Below are 22,878 nucleotides of genomic sequence, written 5' to 3' on the forward strand. Positions count from 1 at the left end.
TATTAACCAAGTAGTTTGTTTGAGATTCAGAGGAAGGTGACTGAATTCAAGAATGATGCAGATGAACTTGAGCAAGATTTTAACCCACAATGTTACTCAACCACTTGTCTACTGAGGGATCTAGTGGAGGGCATAAACTGTACTCACTTGTTGTCTTCTTTGAAACACGGCTCCAGCTGACCATCTGTGTGGTCTTCCACAGAGATTTCATCCTTAACATCAGCAAAAGGCTGTAAGATATATCGAAAGTACATATAAAATGCAGGGTGAAGAGGTAAAGAGAATTAAGCAAAATAAAAAATAAATGTCATACTTGCACACAGGAAAATTAATTTATTCTTCAAACATAAAAATACAAAATATTGGGAATGATTCAACAAGTGTCATGACATAGTTATATGAGACAGAGAAGTTGTTCGAATTTCCTTTGACCAAAGGATCTGAAGGCTTTATCAACAGTGACCGAGAAAACTTTTGTTCAGATGCTAAGAACTCTGTGCTAGTTCTGAGGTCTAGGGGTAGTGAGTCCACCCCACACCCAGAAGTCCTGGGTTCAATTCCCAAACAAGTCAGGGGTACTAGTTAGTGGTCCACTCAGGCTACATTAAGGAACATACTGATGGAGAGATAGCATTTCTGGTCTAAAAGGCCAAGAAGAATGACCAACAGGAATTGTGGTCCTGACAACATGTCATGTCATAAGCTGCAGGCATTCAGACTGGGCAGGAGTTGCTTGAAACAGCAATACCTGACAGGGCTCTATGCCATGGGGATTGTTTTTTAACTCTTTTGCTGCGGAAGTCAACTTTTGTCGACTTACTTCCTATACAGTAAAATTAAATTCTTTCAAGGTCCACCTATTCAATACAATGACGTTTTATTGTGATTTAATCACATGTCAAATGGTACTAGTTTTGGCATCTATGTGCCATCATCAGCCTTAAGTACAAATTAAAACAAGATATATATTCCTAAAACATCTAAAACACATTTTAACTCATTGTAAAATAACGTACAATTAATGCGGTGATACATGAAATTCGATAAAATTATGATACAATTGGTGTGATATAAAATTCTTACAATTCCGGCTGTTTGTTACATAATTCAGTCTGTGTGCATCTGGGAGAAGTGAATTTTTGCAGCTGTATGCTGTCTATGTGAATGACATTTGTTCTTTTTGATATCAGGTGGCTCCAGGGAAGTTTACTTTGATCATATAAGATCGTGATGTAATTAGCGATGAATTCCCCCTTCAATTTGAACCTGAAGGAGAAAATAGCCAAGTTAGACGTTGGAAGCAATGTATGGAAGTTACTAGAAACATTAGAATCGTTGAATGATGATTGACTCACCTTGAGCAGTATGTTAATGTGTTGTTACACAGACGGAGCCGGACGAAGTGTGTGGGCAACGGTAAAGGAGGCGAGGGGAAGGAAGGAGGCGGAGCACTTGCGGGGGAATGGAACTAAGGCGGGGCGGAAGGATGGGGTAGTGGGGGTAATTGACGGGAGTGTGTATTCCGGATTACTTGGAAAATCGAACTGTTTTTCGATGGTTTGGTATTTTTAAGCCAATCGATTAAAAGATCGAAAAGGATATTGGGTTTCTCGTAAATCTCATTTAAATTGTAATTGGGGTTAAAATACTGGTCGCAGTTGATGTAACAACTTTCAATGATATTCATTATGGGTCCCTTGTTTACTGTTTGAAGAACTTCCATATCTTGTTCAATGTCGGTAAACTTGTGATTTGTCTCGTGTACATGTATACCCATGGCGGAGAACTTATTGTGTCTCATCGCGTTGACATGTTCCGAATATATAATCATAAAGTTACGTCCTGTTTGACCTATGTAGGAGCTGCTGCATTCATTGCATTTTAGTCTATATATTCCAGATTTGGAATAGATACTGGGGGTATTGATTGATGCAGAGTTGTGTAAAATTTCGGAGGTTCTATTGTTAGTTTTGAATAAAATTCTTATATTGTTTTTTCGGAAAATGTTGGTGATTTTGTTGACGTCATTATTATAAGTGAAGGTGGTTGAGATAGGAGTTTTTTTCTTTTTCATTTATGAGTTTGGTTTTAGGGCGGTACCTATATTTATTTATTATTTGTTCTATAAAATGTCTGTTGTACCCATTGAACTTGGCAATTGCCCTTATGGTATTAAGTTCGTTATTAAGATCTTTCTTTGCCATGGGTATGGCGAAGGCTCGATTTACCATGCTATTGTATGCTGCACGTTTGTGCATTATGGGATGTATGGAATCTTTGTGTATAGTGTTAGAAGTTTGTGTAGGTTTCCTGTATATTTTGTAAGACAGGCCAGATGTATTTCTAATAATGGTTATATCTGGAAAATTGATTGATTGTCATCGGCCCCTCAGCCATATTGTTGTGCTGTAAACTGTTTACTATTCCACAGATGTCATGTAGCACTTGCCATGAAGACCTCCTAGTGAAGATGATTAGAGATACTGTTCTGACACATGTCAACACTTGCTTAGTAACTGAAGTTCTCAAATACTGTATAATCTCCAATACCACCCGCACTTTTTTTATCGAAAAAAATCGCTTCCAAAATTGGGTGTGGGACTTAATTAAAATTTTGGGAAATTTATCTTTCCGAATGCGCGTATATCAGGCATCACTGCCTGTGCAGCTTGGCAACCATGCTCTCTCTGCTCTCAGTATACGCTACTTCCGCACTTGGCGTCAGTCTCTTGCACCTTCTCATAGTATCAACATGAATTCCACAAAGCGTTTGCGATCTTTTACTGCAAGTGAGAAACTGAAAGTAGATCGGGTAGCCAAAATTATTGGAAATCGGGCAGCCAGTAGGAAATACGTTATTGACAAGTCATGTATTCGGGACTGGAGAAAGAAGAAAAATGTGCTATTAACATGTAGTGGTGATCGTAGAGTGTTTCGTGGACTGAGTGTACAGTTTCCAGAAATTGAAAAAAAAACTTTATAAATATGTGACAGAAAGGCAGGAATTGGGATATGGTGTGTCAACCGAAATGTGTCAGCAAAATGCATTAGAGATCGCAAAGGAACTTTCATTGGAAGGGTTTAAGGCGAGCCGAGGATGAGTTTGTAATTTTTATAAAAGAAATGGGTTGAGCATACAAAGGCGTACCTCAATTTCACAGCGCATTCCTGGTGCCTACGATTGTTATTGTCATTTCAGCGTCACATAATTCGGTTGCAGAAAGAAAATTCATATTTGGCAAAGCAATGCAGATCAGATGCCAGTCTACTTTGAAATGCCAGTGGACAGGACTGTGAATGTTAAGGGTGTGAAAAGTGTTACCGTTAGAACAGGTGGTAATGAAAAACAAAGGTGTGCAGTAATGTTGTATATTCTCGCCGATGGAACCAAATTGCCGCCGTACATTGTTCTCAAGCAAAAGACACTTCCTAAAAATCTACCCGCTGGTGTTATCGTTAGATTTCAGAACTCCAGCTGGATGTACAGGGTAAAGTGGGTAAAGTGTGACTGGCAATGTTGCCCTGGTGCATTATTGGGACAAAAGAGCTTGCTTGTTCTCGACAGTTACCGCGGCCACACAACAGACCCTGTGAAGAAACATATCAAGGATGGGAAAACCAACCTAGCAGTCATTCCGGGCGGGATGACGTCTATGCTACAGTCGCTGGATGTCTGCTTGAACCGTCCATTTAAAGCAGCCTTGAAACAGCTCTATACAGAATGGATGGCGGCTGATAATCACACACTGACGCCAACTGGTCGCATTCAGCACCCGGAAGTTCAGCTGCTGTGTTCGTGGATTTTGATGGCATGGAATCGTATCCCTGGAGACCTCATATGGAAAAGTTTCAGGAAATATAGCATTTCTAGTGCTATGGATGGCAGCAATGACAAAATTTTGTGGGAAGGTGATGGTGATGAAAGTTCCGAAGTTGATACTGATGATGATCATGATGATGATGAATGAATGAACTCGGATGTCGTTCTGGAAATGTTTGTATACTTTTATTTGTATTTTCTAATCATTTGATGTGTGTTTGTTTGTTTGTCCAACCCTTGTCCCGTTTCCCTACGGGGTCGGGCAAGAGGTGAGATGGATCTGTCGTAGCGGGTTTTTATGACCGGATGCTCTTCCTGACGTCAACCTCATCAGAGGAGTTGAGACGAAATGAATGAAGTGACATTTGATAATAGGGAGAGGGTGAAATCCGGTGCCGTCACACAGCCTACTCCTGTCGATCAGCACCAAGGGGTCTGCTCAAGGCTTAACATCCCCATCTGATGGACGAATCACCATCAACAGCGTCATATGCCCGCACTCCATATGAAGACTGCGGAGAGGTTTGGAATTTGATCCAGGACTTTGGCACGCAATCTAGTGATTAGAAATTGTATACCACCACCTCCCCTACCCTGCCAGCCAATATTCTGATGGTGAAATATTTTTTTTGACCAACGGGACTCAAACCGGCAAACCTCGGTGCCAGACAGTTTTAGACTTCAGCGCCTTAACGATCATGGCCACCAGGCGGGCTTTGATATGTGTTAGTAAAGATTGAAAATAATTTTGACTACACATTTTTTAAAATTTTGCTCTTTCAAAATAAGGGTGCGAGTCTTATTCGGTGGCGGGTGCTATACGAGATTATATGGTACTTACCTTCATCATACAACAACTGATGACAAATAACACCACTGTAGAAAAATGTCAGTATGTGTTTATTTCATCATCATCAGATGATTTCAGTTCTATATTTGTCTTATTTTCCAGCTCCACAGTATAGAGGCAACTTGCCTGCATTCCACCCGGAGGCCCCGAGTTCGGAACTGGCCAGTTCAGAGAAATTTACCTCCATCTGAGGGATGGTCTGAGGTCTATTTAGCCTACATGATTACAAACCAGGAGCTATTAGACGGTGAAATGTTGACCTCAGCCTAGGATTTGCCACACTGACCATGCGTTACCGTCCAACGCCCACCAGGTCTGTTGTGCAACAGGGATTTTATTTTTCTTATTTCCCAGGCCCGTTCATTTTTAAAATTAATACATCTACTTTAAAGTAGAAATCACATCAGTTTTCCTTCTCACGGACCCGTCAGATTACAAGAGCTCGATTTTGTGTGTTGCCATAAAAACCTTTCTTAGTATTGAAACAATCTCCCACAGCTGTCAAAACCAGTGATGCAGGAAGGTTGAATCACACACAGAATTACATATGAAGGAAATATTCATTCCAGATGGAAACAGGAAAATATATTTTTTAAATTATACCTTACAACAGAAAATACATCTGTCATGACATCTCATTTCTAGGGACTAATGTGTCATTCCCTACCCCTGAAACTTGAAGCCTGACACTCATCTTCACATTGCTGTTATTATCAACAGCCCTACATACAAAGAAGAGTAATAGAGGATTTCAGCTGCATTACACTTCCTAACGCTGCAAAGTCAATCAAAGCAGGTATTCAACCTGCTTATAACAATCAATAAAATGACTGTTCACTGGACACTACTAAAAATAGGATGGAGTATTTTTCCATTGATATGCCATTTTCTCTAAAAGGTATAAAGAGGCCACTCTGAAAGCTTCTATCAGCTGTCAGTGACAAAGTTTCCAGTATGTATCAGATGGTCAGTACAAAGCTTCTAATGATGTAATTACTGTCAGAGTAGCAGGAAATTCTGTCAGTTCTTTGTCACAGAGGGTATTTATACTTGTTTTAACGTAAAAATGGTTATAGATTTCATTGTTTGTCAATATCTATGGTCATGCAATGCAGTTTCATCACAGAGGGGTCCTAGAATTCACCATCCACAAGCGAAGTCTTCATAGATTGCATCCAGGTGAAATGCATCCCTTTCTTCTTATGATGGTTGAGATGCGCTGTATGGAAGGTTTGAGACATTCGTTATTCTTCGCCTGAGTGCCTAAGGATTCCTGCTTTCCTACTTGCCGAATTCCACACACATCTATAATGGGAAATATAGCTTCCCTATAAGTGGTTAATTCAGTTTGATGAGAGTTTTCCCCACGTTTAATATCATAAAATGTGTCTACAGTAGAAGTACGCTGAATGAAACATGTGGTTGGCACCTGTCAGAAACAGACGTAGCGTTGAAAACACAGAGATGAAGCGTGTGCAGTGACGGAGACGAGATATTAGTGCAAGTGTACAGAACAAAAGCCATAAGCAGAAAATGTGTTTATGACAGGTTCAGGATGGACAGGAAGGTCTTAATGTTGCATCACATCCTCATCGAGCGTCAACACGCAGTAAACATTGAACAAATGCGACAGATGGTAACACTATATCAGGAGCTTTCTCTCAGAAAAATTTCAGAGGAAGGACAGTGTGAAGGCCATCATTCTGTGTTTGTGCCACGCACTTTCACTGACGAGCAACAGGCAACATGAATGGACATTCCGGGAGATTTCGTAGGAACATAAAAGATCATTACACGCAATGAGAGTTAGTGCTGCCAGTTCGATCTGAAGACCAAGCAACAATCAATGGCATCCTGTTAACTGGATTCCCCATGTCCCATAAAGAGTCTCTTACAGAAGTTCAGGATCAAGACACATTCGATGGACGAGCCAGGCAAGACAACTGTCAACACCGCATTCTAAAAGAACCTTCTGTAATGGCTACTGCTATGCACCCAGTGTGTTCCCCCAGAGTTGTACAGGACTGGGAAGTGGAGGACATTGCTCGCCCATGCACTGCGATGCATGTCCGCAACTTCTTGTAACTCTTCTCCAAAGTCCACCGTACTGCGTGGAACTGGCATCTGCAGACTTCTCTTTTATTTCCCTGCCCCAAGGTAATCTCGAAAGGCACACATGCTGATGTGTGACATCAGGGCCTTGGTTGCCACTTTCCAGCAGCTGTACACACATTGCCAAAAGTTGTTGTAGCCAAACTTTCTAGACACATCTTGTAGGTAGGTGTCGCATTACTAAGCAGTAACATTAAAAATTAAATAATTGAAGTTCAACCAATTCAATACATAAAAGAAAGAAATGTATTAATTACATTCTTATTTAAATGGGACCGAAGGTTATAAATAAACTTGAAGTCGCAGACGAATATTTTGTAGAAGCAAACAGCCAGTTCCCGGTGATCAGCGCGGCACATTCAAGGTCATTGCAAGTGATAAAAATCATTGCTATCCGTATTGAAGATACTGAATGTAGGATGCTAAAAGGTTAGTTTTTTCCACCTATTCAATACATATAAATTTTATAAATTAGGAATTTATTGTTGATTCCACTTGAGACATGTTTCGCCCTTCATTGAGGGCATCATCAGTCAAAATATCACCTCAAGGTAAAAAATCAGGTAACTGGTTAGTAGTTGACGGTACAAATTAATACATATTATTAATACAATTACAAAAATTAAGTATGGGAAATAGTTGTACAAAAGTGATGGTTGAACGTATAGGTTTATAGATGAAAAGTCAGCACCAATGCCTAAAATTAACATAGTAGAGTTCGGCAGTGGTGCTCTGGAGAAACAGTTGACGCAATCATAGGGAAATAAAAAGTTAAAAAATATTTACATTAAAACAATTAAGGGAGAAAAGGTGTAGTGTTCTGCGTCAATGTTTGTATCCAAAAATTAATGTCAAAGGTTGGTAACTATACAGTATTTACAATGTTCAATTGAACAGTTGAGATAAAGTTTTAAAAATATTTACATTATAACATTCAGCGTAAATGTTTGTAATAAAAACTAATGTCAATAGTTGGTAACTATATAGTAATTACATTATCTAATTGAATAGTTGAGAATTTACAAATATATACATAATTACAAAAGAGCAGCTGGTGTGCAAGGATAAAAATTTTTTTTAGTACCAAGTGCGTCCTGATGTTTTAGAGGTTGGAAGAAGGAATTAGTATTGACTTTTCAGAAATATGTAGAGCAGTTTAATTTAGTTAAAATCACTGGGGGTAGGGAAATATTTCATAGTCAAATGAGGTTTTTTAGGCATCAAGCTGGAAGTTTTTCAGTTGCAGTGCCGAGATCGGTACGGAGACTGGTCAGTGTGGATGGAGATTCATGGGTATTCCGTGCGTTTGAACGGCAACAATGGTGACAGTTATTAGTGGGTAATTGCTAGTTATATGGGTATAATTAGCAATTACCCATATAACTAGCAATTACCCACTAATAACTGTCACCATTGTTGCCGTTCAAACGCACGGAATACCCATGAATCTCCATCCACACTGACCAGTCTCCGTACCGATCTCGGCACTGCAACTGAAAAACTTCCAGCTTGATGCCTAAAAAACCTCATTTGACTATGAAATATTTCCCAACCCCCGGTGATTTTAACTAAATTAAACTGCTCTACATATTTCTGAAAAGTCAATACTAATTCCTTCTTCCAACCTCTAAAACATTCAGGACGCACTTGGTACTAAAAAATTTTTTTATCCTTGCACACCAGCTGCTCTTTTGTAATTATGTATATATTTGTAAATTCTCAACTATTCAATTAGATAATGTAATTACTATATAGTTACCAACTATTGACATTAGTTTTTATTACAAACATTTACGCTGAATGTTATAATTAAGGGCCTTATTTTTTGGTGAAATAAAACTGTTGATTTCGGTGTTAAAACTAACACTATTTCGGTAGGTATTTCATGAAATAAATTGTCATACTGATCGATGTTTCTTGTGAAATATTCCTTATGGTATGGGATAAATCTAATTAATTTTGTGATTAGGGGTTTTAAAGTGAACACTTGTAATGTATTAAATTGTTATTAAACCTTAGAACAACCAAATATACAAAATGTTGTAGAAATAAATACCGGTCCGGTCCCGTGGTGTAGGGGTAGCGTGCCTGCCTCTCGCCAGGAGGCCCCAGGTTCGATTCCCGGCCAGGTCATGGATTTTTCTCGACTTGAGGGCTGGTTCGAGGTCCACTCAGCCTACCTGATTAGAACTGAGGAGCTATTGACGGTGAGATATCGGCCCCGGTCTCGAAAGCCCAGAATAATGGCCGAGAGGATGCGTCGTGCTGACCACACGACCCCTCGTAATCTGCAGGCCTTCAGGCTGAGCAGCGGTCACAGGGCAGGCCAAGGCCCTTTCAGGGCGTTAAGTGCCGTGGGGTTTGGTTTGGTTCTACATGTTTTAACATTTTGAATGACTTGTCTCCTAAGTAAAAAACTACGCATGGTTTCAACATTATCAGGATTCAGAGTTGTGCGACAGTCAGCAAGTATTTTTTGTAAACAAAGCAGCCCATTTCGCTGACCACATTAGACGTCGGAAACCATAATACTTGCGAACACTTGGTGCAAATCCTCCTAAAACTTCACTAACAATGTCTTCTTGCTTCTCTTCTATCAGACGTGCTTTCACTGGATTTTGCAAAGCCATATATCCCTAGAAGATATTCATGGATATGCTGGTGCCGCCCGGCCGGGGATGAGTAACTCAGACGGTTGGTAGGTACAATCCTGGCTCAGTCCGGTGCTTAAATACGTCAGCCCCGTGTTACTAGTTTTATTGGCGCATAAAAACCTCCTGTGGGACAACATTCCGAGATCTCGGCATCTCCGAAAACCGTAAAAGTAGTTAGTGGGACGTAAAAACAATAACATTATTACAACTCGACCAGGCGATTTATTTATTTATTTATTTATTTATTTATTTATTTGCTCTTTGCTTTAAGGTCACACCGACAGATAGGTCTTACGGCGACGATGGGATAGAAAAGGCCTAGGAATTGGAAGGAAGCGGCCGTGGCCTTAAAACTCCGGCATTTGCCTGGTGTGAAAATGGGAAACCACGGGAAACCATCTTCAGGGCTGCCGATAGTGGGGCTCGAACCCACTATCTCTCGATTACTGGATACTGCCTCCACTTAAGCGACTGCAGCTATCGAGCTCGGTGCAATTTATTTAGAATAGGCCTACTAATATCGTCATATTTTATAATAAAGTCGGTATTATTTATCTTCCCTTTTATATTCATCCATGTCCTCATGCCAGGATTATCCAATTTTTCTATAGAAATGCTGGCTTGCATGAATGCTTTTGTTGTGTCTATTACAAATTGCTCTCTATCACTTTTCAACTCCTTTGCAATGTGTAAAGTATCGCCGATTGCTATTTGCCGCTTAAAATTATGTTCATTTGCTTCATTCCTTTTGTGTGTTTCTGATTCTCTACAGTATTTATCGCACGCATCTCTTCGTTTTCACGTAATGCGAACATTACAGTACTTACACATTAGAATCTTTCTTGCAGCATCAAATACATAGAACGCCTCACTGTTGTATTCCTCGGCCCTCGGAAAAACTGTTGTGACTTTAGTTTTCAGCATTTTTGTACTTAAATGCTGGACATTTGCTGATAAATGTTCATAAGTGGCCAACTTTCAATGCGAAAGAGTATAATGCGCACTGCTGTATCTACAACCGATCTTGCTACGACCACAACGCCATTTGCTGTAATCGATAACAGATATCGATTTTTAATGATTGCCTTAGAGATCGCGGAACTGAATACACATATTTCCGATACACAGGGCTCATCGCGTTGTGTGCATTTGTGTAGAGAATATACAGCGCTATCAATCAACTGAGAAGGAAACTACTATAGTCAAGTTCTCAAGAGCATTTAAACGTTTATTGGAGATCTTTTCCGATACGATTTCGCATTTTTCTTACCAAGTGGGGTATATTTCGTGATTATTTGCGCGATTCGCGTAATAAACAGATTTCGCGATACTTCGCGAGTCCATTTCGCTAAAATACGTTATGGTACGGTACCTACAAGGTCATATAAAGGCTAGAAAGAAGATATGAAAAATTTCGTGCTTATCGCTATTACCAAAAAATACGGCCCCTAGTTATAATGTAAATATTTTTAAAACTTTATCTCAACTGTTCAACTGAACATTGTAAATACTGTATAGTTACCAACCTTTGACATTAATTTTTGGATACAAACATTGACGCAGAACACTACACCTTTTCTCCCTTAATTGTTTTAATGTAAATATTTTTTAACTTTTTATTTCCCTATGATTGCGTCAACTGTTTCTCCAGAGCACCACTGCCGAACTCTACTATGTTAATTTTAGGCATTGGTGCTGACTTTTCATCTATAAACCTATACGTTCAACCATCACTTTTGTACAACTATTTCCCATACTTAATTTTTGTAATTGTATTAATAATATGTATTAATTTGTACCGTCAACTACTAACCAATTACCTGATTTTTTACCTTGAGGTGATATTTTGACTGATGATGCCCTCAATGAAGGGCGAAACATGTCTCAAGTGGAATCAACAATAAATTCCTAATTTATAAAATTTATATGTATTGAATAGGTGGAAAAAACTAACCTTTTAGCATCCTACATTCAAGGTCATGCCCTGCGGTCTCGAACGCCAAAGTAGAGTGGAGAATGTCTTGAAGGTCCAATATTTGTCTCAGGTTGCGGGAAGTTAAGTACGTATATAAAAAATATACGACGCAAATCAGTATAATTGAATGAGAACTTGTGCTCCTGCTAAGTTCTCATTCAATTATACTGATTTGCGTCGTATATTTTTTATATACGTACTTAACTTCCCACAACCTGAGACAAATATTGGACCTTCAAGACATTCTCCACTCTACTTTGGCATTCGAGACCGCAGCGCATGACCTTGAATGTGCCGCGCTGATCACCGGGAACTGGCTGTTTGCTTCTACAAAATATTCGTCTGCGACTTCAAGTTTATTTATAACCTTCATATATTATTTGATAGTGTTGTGACTTTGTGCCTGACAGAGTGTGAAACTAACCCATTTCTCCAATATTCATAAACATTGTGTGATTTCGCCTACTTGTTTTTACGGCTGACGATGACCTGGACTAAGGTCGAAACCGGTCCCATTTAAATAAGAATGTAATTAATACATTTCTTTCTTTTATGTATTGAATTGGTTGAACTTCAATTATTTAATTTTTAATGTTAATAATTTCAATACGGAAAAATGAAATTTTTATCTTTAAATTACTAAGCAGGACAGTACTTTTTTCAGCCTCTGGCCTCTACTTTTAAGGTAAAATGAAATGCCTAATTGCCCCATCTCTGCGGCAATGGACTTATCGGCAACCAGTTGTTCCAACATATTTCTTTGTATCATTTCGATCAAGACTTCCTCAGACAAATGACAACAGCCAACAGTGCAGTCCTTTTTTCCAGCATTCTCCTGCAAGAGTCTGGTGTGAGTATTTGTTCTCTATGCAACGGTAAGACTGACTAATCACCACGAACCCACTATGCTGATGTTGCAGGGGGAGAGGTGATCCTTTCACGTGGCACGTCCCAGGTGGCGGACAGGGGGATCCTAACCGGCTTGCCGGCGGACTTGAGCGATATAAAATATCTCTTGCGAACCAAACACACAATCCCCCTTGGGTGGGAGATGCAGACGAAGAATACATCCATGGTATCCCCTGCCTTTCGGAAGAGGCAATTAAAAGGGGCAATCAAGGGATGATTTTATTAGAACCATGAAGCTACTTGTGATATTTACCACCACTAGGGGAACAACATGGGTCGCTTTTACTTGCGCATAATACTACTATGTTGGGTACCAAATAGGTTTGCAATTAGTAGCAATAGAGTACGTTGCCAGCCTATACAGTACCTGTGATTCGTACCCCTATATGTCTAACACCATGGGATTAGCGAGACCATGCTTCTGCCTTGCCTATGCTCAGTACCTACTATGTGAGGAACACCATGGGATAGTTAGGGTCCCTGTGGTTAGTCCACTTATCTGAGGAACGCCATAGGTTTGCGTTGCCTGTAAATAACGTCACAGTGTGCAAAACACCATAGGTCTGTTACATGTGCGAATTTCATTACTTGTAAGTAGTAGCATAATGTGTGGAATACTGCAAGTCTATGCTATTTTTTATTAGTACCGCAAAATGACAAATAGCATGGTTCTATTTCCCTACCGATAAGTACCATTTTGAGGGGATGATGACCTGGATTTTGGACCCGTTTCGACTACAAGCATCATTGATTCAGTATTATGCTTTAGACGCAAACCCTTCATCAGTAATACTATTATTTAACACTAGTTTCTGGAAATGTGGGGCATTGTGGGTCCGATCCACTGATAGTTTTAACTTCATATCCATCCATTTGTTCTTCGCCCTCGTGTTTTCGAATCTGGTCAGTGGAGGATTCTAGATTTTAAATGGTCATAACATTTCATCTCATTTCGTACCATTAGGGGCCCTCGATGTTAGGTCCCTTTAAACTACAAGCATCATCTCCATCATCACTGACTAATCACCCGTTCTCACTGCTTTCTATGAATGCCGCCAACAACATTGGAAATGATTACGCTTAAGTCAGGAGGAATGGTAGAATGTTGTGTAGAGTTCTGCACTTACGAAAATATTAAATTTACTAGCTTTTGGCCCGCCAACCAGGTTTGGTGAAACCAAGTGAGATATAGAAAAGAATCCTAAGATATCGTGAAAGAGATGCTGGAACAGCAGATCTACTCTAACATGCCAGGTAGGAGGAAGTCACATCCCCGTAGTTTACTTTACCAATGTTCACCCTGCACTCAAAGGACCAAGGTGGCCTATGTCCAAAGAAACACTGACCATAACTAGCTCAGAAAGAAAGATAATAGAAGATGCTGAAATGAGGTTTTATAGAAGAATGCTGAATGTGAGATCGGTAGATCCTATCATGAATGAAGGGATAATGAATCGAATGGGTGGGAGGAGAACAATTTTTAGAAATTTGATTAAAAGAATAGATAGAATGATAAGACACATCTAAAGATCCATGTTGTAACCAAGGTTGAAATTTACAGAACACAACTTTTATTTGCTTCACTTTATGATATTTACACAAATAACTGAAATTTATTTTGAAGCAAAAATGAATATTGAATCTTGAGAAAAGTCTGTCTTTATACAATATGTACAGGTTTACAGTCTTTATATACACTTCTATCTTGAAAAGATAGTCTTTGTGAATTGACACGTTGATAGTCGAGAACTATCTGGCACATTGACATAAATGTCTTTGAGAGTCCTTGTTTGTGGAAGTGCCTGAATTCCTAAAAAGCAAGTTCAATTGATTGAAGAAATTCCACCTAGCGAAACTAAGGGAGCTTGCATAGATTAGGGAATGAAAATGGCTTGTAAAAGAATTACGGAACATAGGCAGCGGAAACAGGTAAGGGAGCGGTGACCAGAGGTGAAACCTCGTACTGCCAGAAATTCAGTCCACCTGGTCGAAGCACATTTTCAAGAGGAGTAGCCTCCGTGCTCGACGTAGGGTGTATTCTGGAGCTGGACACCGGGGCAAGTGGGCAATTGAGCAGGCAGGGAGCTCCTATTTATAGTACACTCGATGGTCAGGCACGCGCACTGAGGGCTGCGCGTCGAAGCTAGCAGAATGATACACAGGCGCGCGTGCAGCTGGCTGACGGAGCGAGAAAGGGAGCGCCGGACATACAACAATCCACAACTTGTTCAGTGGTGTTGTGTACGAAGCGCAAGTGGTAAGAACGATAGTGGTAGACCAAGGTATGAATATGACAAGCAAATTAGAGTAGATTTAGCACAGAATAGGGTAGAATGGAGTGCTGCAGCAAACAACAATAGGAAGAACAAATAATGCAGCAAGGTTTAGAATAGAGCTGAGAGAGGAGTTTCTCTCATCCGTCTGCCTGCCATCAACCTATAACTCCCGTCGCCCGTGCATGGCATCTGTATATATACTGCTCACTAAAAAAAGTATCAAACTTTTGGTTGGCTGTAATATTTTGTGTGCCTTTATTTTTCAGACGTAGATTATACAGAACCAAAACATGTTCATTTATTCGTACAGAACCAAAAATACACACATTTACAATTGATTATCTCAAACAGACACAGTGGTCCAAAACCGAAAGTCACTGTACTTGAATACAACTAAAAACAAACTGAAACTTACAGTTAATACTTTCCAGTACTCTGTGTTCCCACCTCTGGCTTGTAGCACAGCAGCATACCGGCGTGGTATGCTTCTGATAAGCCTCCGGATTGCATCCTGGGGGATGGCTCCCCATCTTCGAATAATGTTGCTGTCAGCTCCTGGAGCATGTGGAGTTGCCTGAGGGAGATTTTGGATACTCGATACAATTGAGGATGAGGCTACATGCGCGTCGATTACTTGAATTCTAGCAGCTGCAAAGAAGTCCCTGGTGGCCCTAGCAGAATCTGCAGTGGCTCCTAGATGCACTAATGTGAAATGTTGTCCAATATTGTCTGTGATCGGTAGTACATGGTTCTCCAGAACCTCCTTAATCTAGTGTACAGCTGTCAATCACCCTTGAATGACTACAAGGTCACTTTCATGGTTCAAAGAAATTCCTCCCCAAACCATTACTGATCTGCCACTGTAAGCAACTGTCTCCTGCACATTTCAATGCAAATTTCGTTCTCCTTGACATCGCCAGACTTGAATACGACCATCGGACCCAGAAAGCTGGAATCTGGATTCATCGGCAAAGAATAAGGGAGTATAGTGTCGGAGATGCCAGTTGACATTCTGTTGTGCAAACTGCAGACAGCATCTTCGGTGATGAGGGGTCAACCAGGCCACTTTAAGCGGGCTTTAGGAATTGAGCTAACCTTCCCCTAGTCTACTGCAGACTGTCTGTGTACTGACAACAGTCCCACGTGTATTTAGCTCATCTCATAGGTTCCTGGCTGAACTGCACGATTTCAGAGGGCCTGCAAATGAAGAAATCGGTCCTAAGCTGGCTTCTTTTTTTCTTTTCTTTTTTTTCCCTTGAATCAGGTCACTCTTTGACGTTGTGTAGCTCTTGGTATTGCTGCCACAACCTGCAGATGACTCAGAGCTGCTCTGCCACGTAACGCTGCGTGCGTCCTTCCTGCAAGAGGGTTACTGCACGCATGACATTTCTGATGGTAAATGCTTTCCCATGTCTTGTGATCTATCCTGCCTGTGCTGTCTCCTAATACGACAACTCAAACAGCAGTGACAGACAATGCCGTACGTCACAAACCACTCATGTTTGGGGTGCAGTGACTATGACTGGAGGCTTCAATATTCCTCCACATTAATGTCACCAAGGGATAACCAAAACACCACGTATGTGAAACGGCATGTGTGTGTACGCTAGTTCATACTTCTTTTGTGAGCATTGTATAAAATAACAGTTTTGTTTGTACATTGCTCAGAGTAGGAAGAGAATTATATTTCTGCTTCAGTTGTGTCCGCAGTAACAAGGAAATGCACTTTTTAATTTTCTGTAATTTCTGTTTGTATGTACATACGTACATACTCTCACCATGGGAAAACAACTGAAGAGAATTTAATGAAAATTGGTATGTAAAGTCGGAAAATAAGTCATTACAATCTAGGTTGTAAATAATTATTTTTCACACTGAATGAAATGATAGTTTAGGGGAAGGCCTAAAATTTAATTCTCAAACATTTATGTTATTATTGATTCTCTCCGTAGACTATTTACTGTAACTAAAATTTATATAGTATTAAAGTTTCTATCATGTATGTCTTATACATTTTTATTGTATGGGCTATGAAAACAGTGTAATTCATGAATTTGAATTTTTGACGCTAAGTCCATATCAATGCCGAGCCTTGAGAAAATGGGTAAACAGAAGTTAATGAAATGCCATGTGGCCTTCGGAGAGACCTGGTGCAGGCCTTTGGACTTGACTCCCGTGGGCAACCTGCGCATCGTGATGAAGATGAAATGATGATGAAGACGACACATACACCCAGTCCCTGTGCCAGCAAAATTAAACAATTATGGTTAAAATTCCCGATCCTGCAGGGAATCGAACCCGAGACCCCTGTGACCAACGACCAGTATGCTAACTATTTAACCATGGAGCCGGAAAACAGAAAACAGAATTGGTAAATCAAGTCAGGCAATTAGGAACTACAGTTTACATTTTGCCCTAGTTGGAATGATAGTTTAGGGGCAGAACCTAAAATTTAATTTTTAAATACCTGTGTTATTCGTCCTATCGAAAAGTACTACATAACAAAAGTTATATAGAATACAATTTCCGATCCTCTATATAACACTAATGGAGAAAAATGTAAGGGCTCTGACAGTTCGAAGAATGAAGGTATCGATCGAAGAAAGACAAGAGCCAAGAAGGGTGTGAAAATGGACACCCTACGCCTCCATATATAATACTGTTGAGATCAGAAAAGGACAAGAGTTGACTAACGGAGGCCAGATAGGAGAGATGAAAGTGAAGAACCTGGCAAAACTAAGTGGAAGGAATGCCAGGCTCTTGGACAAGGAAATTTGTGAAGATGTTTATAAAAATGAGAGAAAATACTGTAAAGGAAGGATCGCTTGAATAATAAGAGGAGGGAGTCTTGAAAGAAAGGAGGATTCACTTTACAGTAGATGCTGTACTATCACAGAATCAACAGAAAACTAAATAAGAAGGCTTATAATACAGAAACGTCATAAAATTGATTAACAATAACATTACATGGAGCATTGTTTGTTGTGATGTGTGTTGTGTCTTCTGCTGCCAATCACCTCCTACAGATGGGATTACTGCTGTGTACCGAGTATAACAAGTAGCATGCCATTTCTCTGATTCAAAAAATTTACTTATACTACCAGTACATAAACACACTGGTTCATCATAGCATTTGAGCTATTCAATCCCTACCTTAAGGCACTGAGTTGAATGGGCAGTGTGCAGACTTACCAAAATAAGAGCAGAAGGGTGTCTGCAACCTCATTATTCCAGCTCTGGAACTTTGGACTGTTCATTAAAAGTTAGAAAATGTGCAACTTTTCATTTGATCGAGTATTTCATATGAGCACATTGCTTTTAATAGTGACATTACTTCTGATTTCATTGCAATGACCTATGTTGACTTCAGCAGGGAAATCCTCAAAGAAAGTCTTTCTGAAAATTCCATAGCAAAGCACAGGTATGTCAGCTAGTAACAATTAAAATTAAATTTTTTTTTTTTTGCTAGGGGCTTTACGTCACACAGACACAGATAGGTCTTATGGCGACGAAAATTATAAAAATAAGCTTGTACCTTATGACAGGAGATGTTGTAAATATTATATATCCACACAGTTTTGGCACCGTGTTAGAAAACATTGCAGCAGCCAAAGAAAACAGAATCCCAGCTTTCAAGATATGGATACCCCAATGAATGTTGAAAATCTTGTGAATGGACCATGTTAGAAATGAGGAAGTTCTCCAGGAGAAAAAGAAGAAAAACTAAGGAGACTGGAATATATGCATTACATTATGAGGAATCATCAAAAGTATCATCTGTTGTAATTAATACTTCAAGGTAGAATTTAAGGCAGAAATTAATATTTTGGCTTGACAATTTGAAGACATGGTTGTTATGTCCATCTTAAGCAATTCCACACTGCACGAGGCAAAAAGGAAGTTAGCTATGCTTGAACTAAAATCCAGATAGGATAAGACAGCAATAGAAGTGATGAAACCAGCACCACATGCTGCCATGCTGTAAAGGCGCTCAGAACACAAGCTTCTACACATTATCGACCATAAGATTTTTGAACTACTTGAAAAAAACATGAAAATTAGGTTTTAAAAAATTAGCAGTCTCATAACAAATACCATCTCTCCAACAGCCTTCAAACTGTGTGGTTTAAAATGATCGGCTGTTTAATGCAATGTGTTCAGAATATTTCTTATAATTTTCATTACAAAAAACACATTGTCAATTATTACATTACCTCAAGTGTGTTCACCTGTACTTGTCCTGGCTCTGCTAACTCTGATTTGATTTCTTCTTTCAAGTGTATCTTCTGTGATAAAAGTTCATCACTGTCCTACAAAAAAGTGAATACATTAGGGCCATTCTTCCACATATCTGGCAATTTAGTCACCAACAAATAAACATGACAATTCATAATTTGCTAGCAAATGAGTCGGATTGAAAACTTTCTTATATTTTCAGAAAATTTTTACATATTATTATAATTATTATTAACAAACACATCGCAAACGGAAAATATCCCAGTGGCAATGGTCACTTACAGTAGTATAATAATATTGTTAACATAATTACCCAACAACAAATAAACAAACAAACAAACAAACAAACAAACAGTAAGACTACAACAAGCAATTCCCGGGAAAGAATATGTAATGGGAAAAACGACTAGTTTAACATTCTTGCGACGTAAAGCAAGTAGCAAAAAAAAAAAAGTTTTAACATTCTAAATCCATTATTATCATATACAAATTCATGCAAAACTTAAGTTTTTTCAGTGCTTAACACTACTGCTTACAATACTATAGGTTGAGCTTACTTCTAGCTTAACATTACATGTTACAATAAAGTAATGTTAAAACATAAGTACCCAACTACTACTACTACTACTACTACTACTACTACTACAGCAAAAGTACAACGAGCAATTCCATGGAAAGAATGTGTTACATGAAATTCTACTAGATTAACTTTCCTAAATCCAGCATCATCATATACAAAGGGAGGATCTTCAACAACATATCTGCTGAGAGTCTCTCAGAAGGGGAAACGTGTCCCCTGCTTGAATGCTTAGGGTACGTTTGGAGTGTGAAGCCATTACATAACATAAAACCTCCTAAAATAACACTGAAACATCAGGAAATAGTTCAGACAGACTGAAAATTATTCTGCTAATCCTAAACAAACCAATTTCAAAATTAGGAACTAATAACTTTTTACGGTTATTTTTTACATGCAATATCGGTAAGTACATCTGAATAGAAAATAAAACTTTTCCATATCTAGTGCTCAGCCTGAAGGCAGGGAGGATCCTCAACAGATGCCATATAGCTAGGTGTCACCCACAAGGCACGAGGAGCAATTAAGCCGTCTACTTTTGTAACTGAAGTTTTGAAATATTTTCCTCCATCACACAACATTATTGTTTTGCTGTTTATGTATAAACATAAGCAATTTTACATCAACTTCCATATTTTATAACATCCTTTCTTACTTAATTACATATTGTGTCCATAATCTGTGATTTGTTTACAATATCATGTTCTATTGAAATGTGACATTTGCAAAACATCAGGTAACTGTCAGCTTAGTCTGAACAAAAGGAAGTCAAGAGGTCAGGGTAGCAAGTTTCTTAATGTCATCCGGTGGCCTTGATGAGCAGCGAAACACTGGCCAGCTGTTTTGAAGAGGATTATAGCATTGCAAATAAGAAGGCATACCCAGAATCTGTGTGTCGTCCTGCAAATTCAGAAAGTGTATTTACTCGTATAGAACAGTGCCATATACACATATGTGTGCATGTGATTGTAATTAAATATATCACAACATTAATTATCAAGAGAGCTCAAAAAAATACATTGTAGTTTATAAATACATATTGTCAGCTGTAACCCAACCAACCTGGACCTCCGTTGAGGAAGCCAGGCTCTGCCTATCACAAGTCAGGACCAATGGCGAGTGATAGAGAAGTAACATATCTTTAAAATACCTTGGGTCGCCTGCCCCGGGCAATAGTACGTTGTAAGTGGCCATAACCAGGGTTATGGTAAAGACCTCAATGGCAGTGAAGGCAGAAATAAAATTTATTGGTACGGTGGAACTTGTGGAAAGGGCACCTGACAAATGAGGTTAACAGTAGCAACCTACTGCCTTGTAGGAAGAGGAGAAATGCTCAAAGACTAAGGGAACATCCCCAACAGAAAAGGCAGCCATGTAAAAAATAAGTAGTCACGAAAATGTCGAACACATGTAAAAACCAGACGGTCTCAATGGTGACAACCAAGAAATGGACACGGACTAATGAAACAATGGCTATATGGAATGTACCGAGTTTAAATAGAGTACGAGCTTTCAAAAATGTGGAAGATCAACTGAGGAAGCACCAGATAGAAATAGCCGCTTTGCAGAAGATTAGGTGGAAAGAAACATGCACGATTGACTCAGGGGACTACAGAATGTTTTGTAGTAGTAGTGGGACAGCTAATTTTGGAACAGGCTTCCTTGTACACAGAGCATATAAGGCAGTGATATTGAACTTTGAACAAGTTAATGGTAGGATGTGCATATTGAGAGTTAAAATGAAATTCTTCAATATGACATTGATAAGTGCTCATGCTCCAAGAGAACAAACAACTGATGAAGTTAAATGATTCCTTTTATGAACAGCTGGAACGCACATATGATACAACTGCTGAAACTGCTGAGAAAGTGATTCTAGGAGATACGAATGCCAAGGTTGGAAGGGAAACCGTGTATCGGCCAAATGTGGGAAAGTATAGTTTAGACAAAGAGTGCAATGACAATGGAACAAGGCTGGTTGATTTTGCGGTAAGCAAAAATCTCACCATAAGCAGTACTCTTTTCCCATATAAGGATATACATAAAGGAACTTGGACGTCACCGGATGGAACCGCAGTCAATCAGATAGATCATGTGCTTATTCAAAGAAGGCATGGCACAGACATAAGGGATGTTATGATGATGAGGGGGGCAGATGCCGATTCAGACCACTATATGGTGGTGGTTAACGTAACTAGAATCAGCACCAATGAACAGGAAAGAGAGGAATTTCAAAGAGGAACGAATGAAGTAATATGAGCGATAACTGTTGAGGAGGAAAGCCCAGAGATACATTGGGAAAAAAATGGAGAAAGCAATACGGCAAACAATGGACTCCAAGCTGGTTCAGGAAAACAGAGACAAGCAAAAAGAATGGTATGATAAGGAATGTGAGAAAGCAATAGAAGAAAGAAGATGCTTCAGAAGGATACACAGGCTGCCAGACAGAACTATCAAAGAAAGAGCAGGAAAGTAAAAACTATATGTAGAAGGAAGAAGAGAGAATTTGAGAAAACAGAATGAAAGACATTGAAGAATGTAGAAATGAAAAGGACATTAGAAGAATATTCAGAGGTATAAAGAAGATAAAACAGAGATGGCAGCCCCGTACATCAATATGCAGGGACAAAGAAGGAAAGATGATCGGTGATGAAATAAGAATTATTGGAAGATGGTTGATGCAGCAGGTCATTATGCTACTTAGGATCCAGAACGGGTAAAAAAAAAAAAAAAAAAGTAAATAAATAAATGCAATGTAAATATTAATGTTATACCAGTTGTATAGTATCATTTGAAGTAATTCCACATACTGTATATCAGTTGACTATATTTGTAAGTAGTACAGGAGATACACTGACTGACAGAGCAAATGCAACACCAAGAAGGAGTGGTTCGAAAGGGATGAAAGTTGGGGAAAAAACAGAGACGGCACAGACGAATAATTGATGTTTATTTCAAACCGATATGCAGGTTACACAATGCGCACGGCATCGACTCAGTAGGATGTAGGACCACCGCGAGCGGCGATGCACGCACAAACACGTCGAGGTACAGAGTCAATAAGAGTGCGGATGGTGTCCTGAGGGATGGTTCTCCATTCTCTGTCAACCATTTGCCACAGTTAGTCGTCCGTACGAGGTTGGGGCAGAGTTTGCAAACTGTGTCCAATGAGATCCCACACGTGTTCGATTGGTGAGAGATCCGGAGAGTACGCTGGCCACGGAAGCATCTGTACACCTCGTAGAGCCTGTTGGGAGATGCGAGCAGTGTGTGGGCGGGCATTATCCTGCTGAAACATAGCATTGGGCAGCCCCTGAAGGTACGGGAGTGCCACCGGCCGCAGCACATGCTGCACGTAGCGGTGGGCATTTAACGTGCCTTGAATACGCACTAGAGGTGACGTGGAATCATACGCAATAGCGCCCCAAACCATGATGCCGCGTTGTCTAGCGGTAGGGCGCTCCACACT

General features: G+C 39.6%; 1 protein-coding gene across 1 annotated transcript in view; it reads right to left on the bottom strand.

The window, feature by feature from the left end:
• LOC136866911 (zinc finger protein 431) overlaps nt 1–22,878 on the bottom strand; it is a 282,813-nt gene that overhangs the window by 18,642 nt on the left and 241,293 nt on the right. Inside the window, exons 6-7 of the mRNA XM_068226903.1 lie at nt 18,811–18,906; nt 148–230 (exon numbers count right to left, since the gene is read on the bottom strand). Coding sequence (XP_068083004.1) covers nt 148–230; nt 18,811–18,906 — 179 coding nt within the window. The remainder of the gene's footprint in view (nt 1–147; nt 231–18,810; nt 18,907–22,878) is intronic.

Source organism: Anabrus simplex, chromosome 3, assembly GCF_040414725.1.
Source record: "Anabrus simplex isolate iqAnaSimp1 chromosome 3, ASM4041472v1, whole genome shotgun sequence".
NCBI classification, from domain to species: Eukaryota; Metazoa; Arthropoda; class Insecta; order Orthoptera; family Tettigoniidae; genus Anabrus; species Anabrus simplex.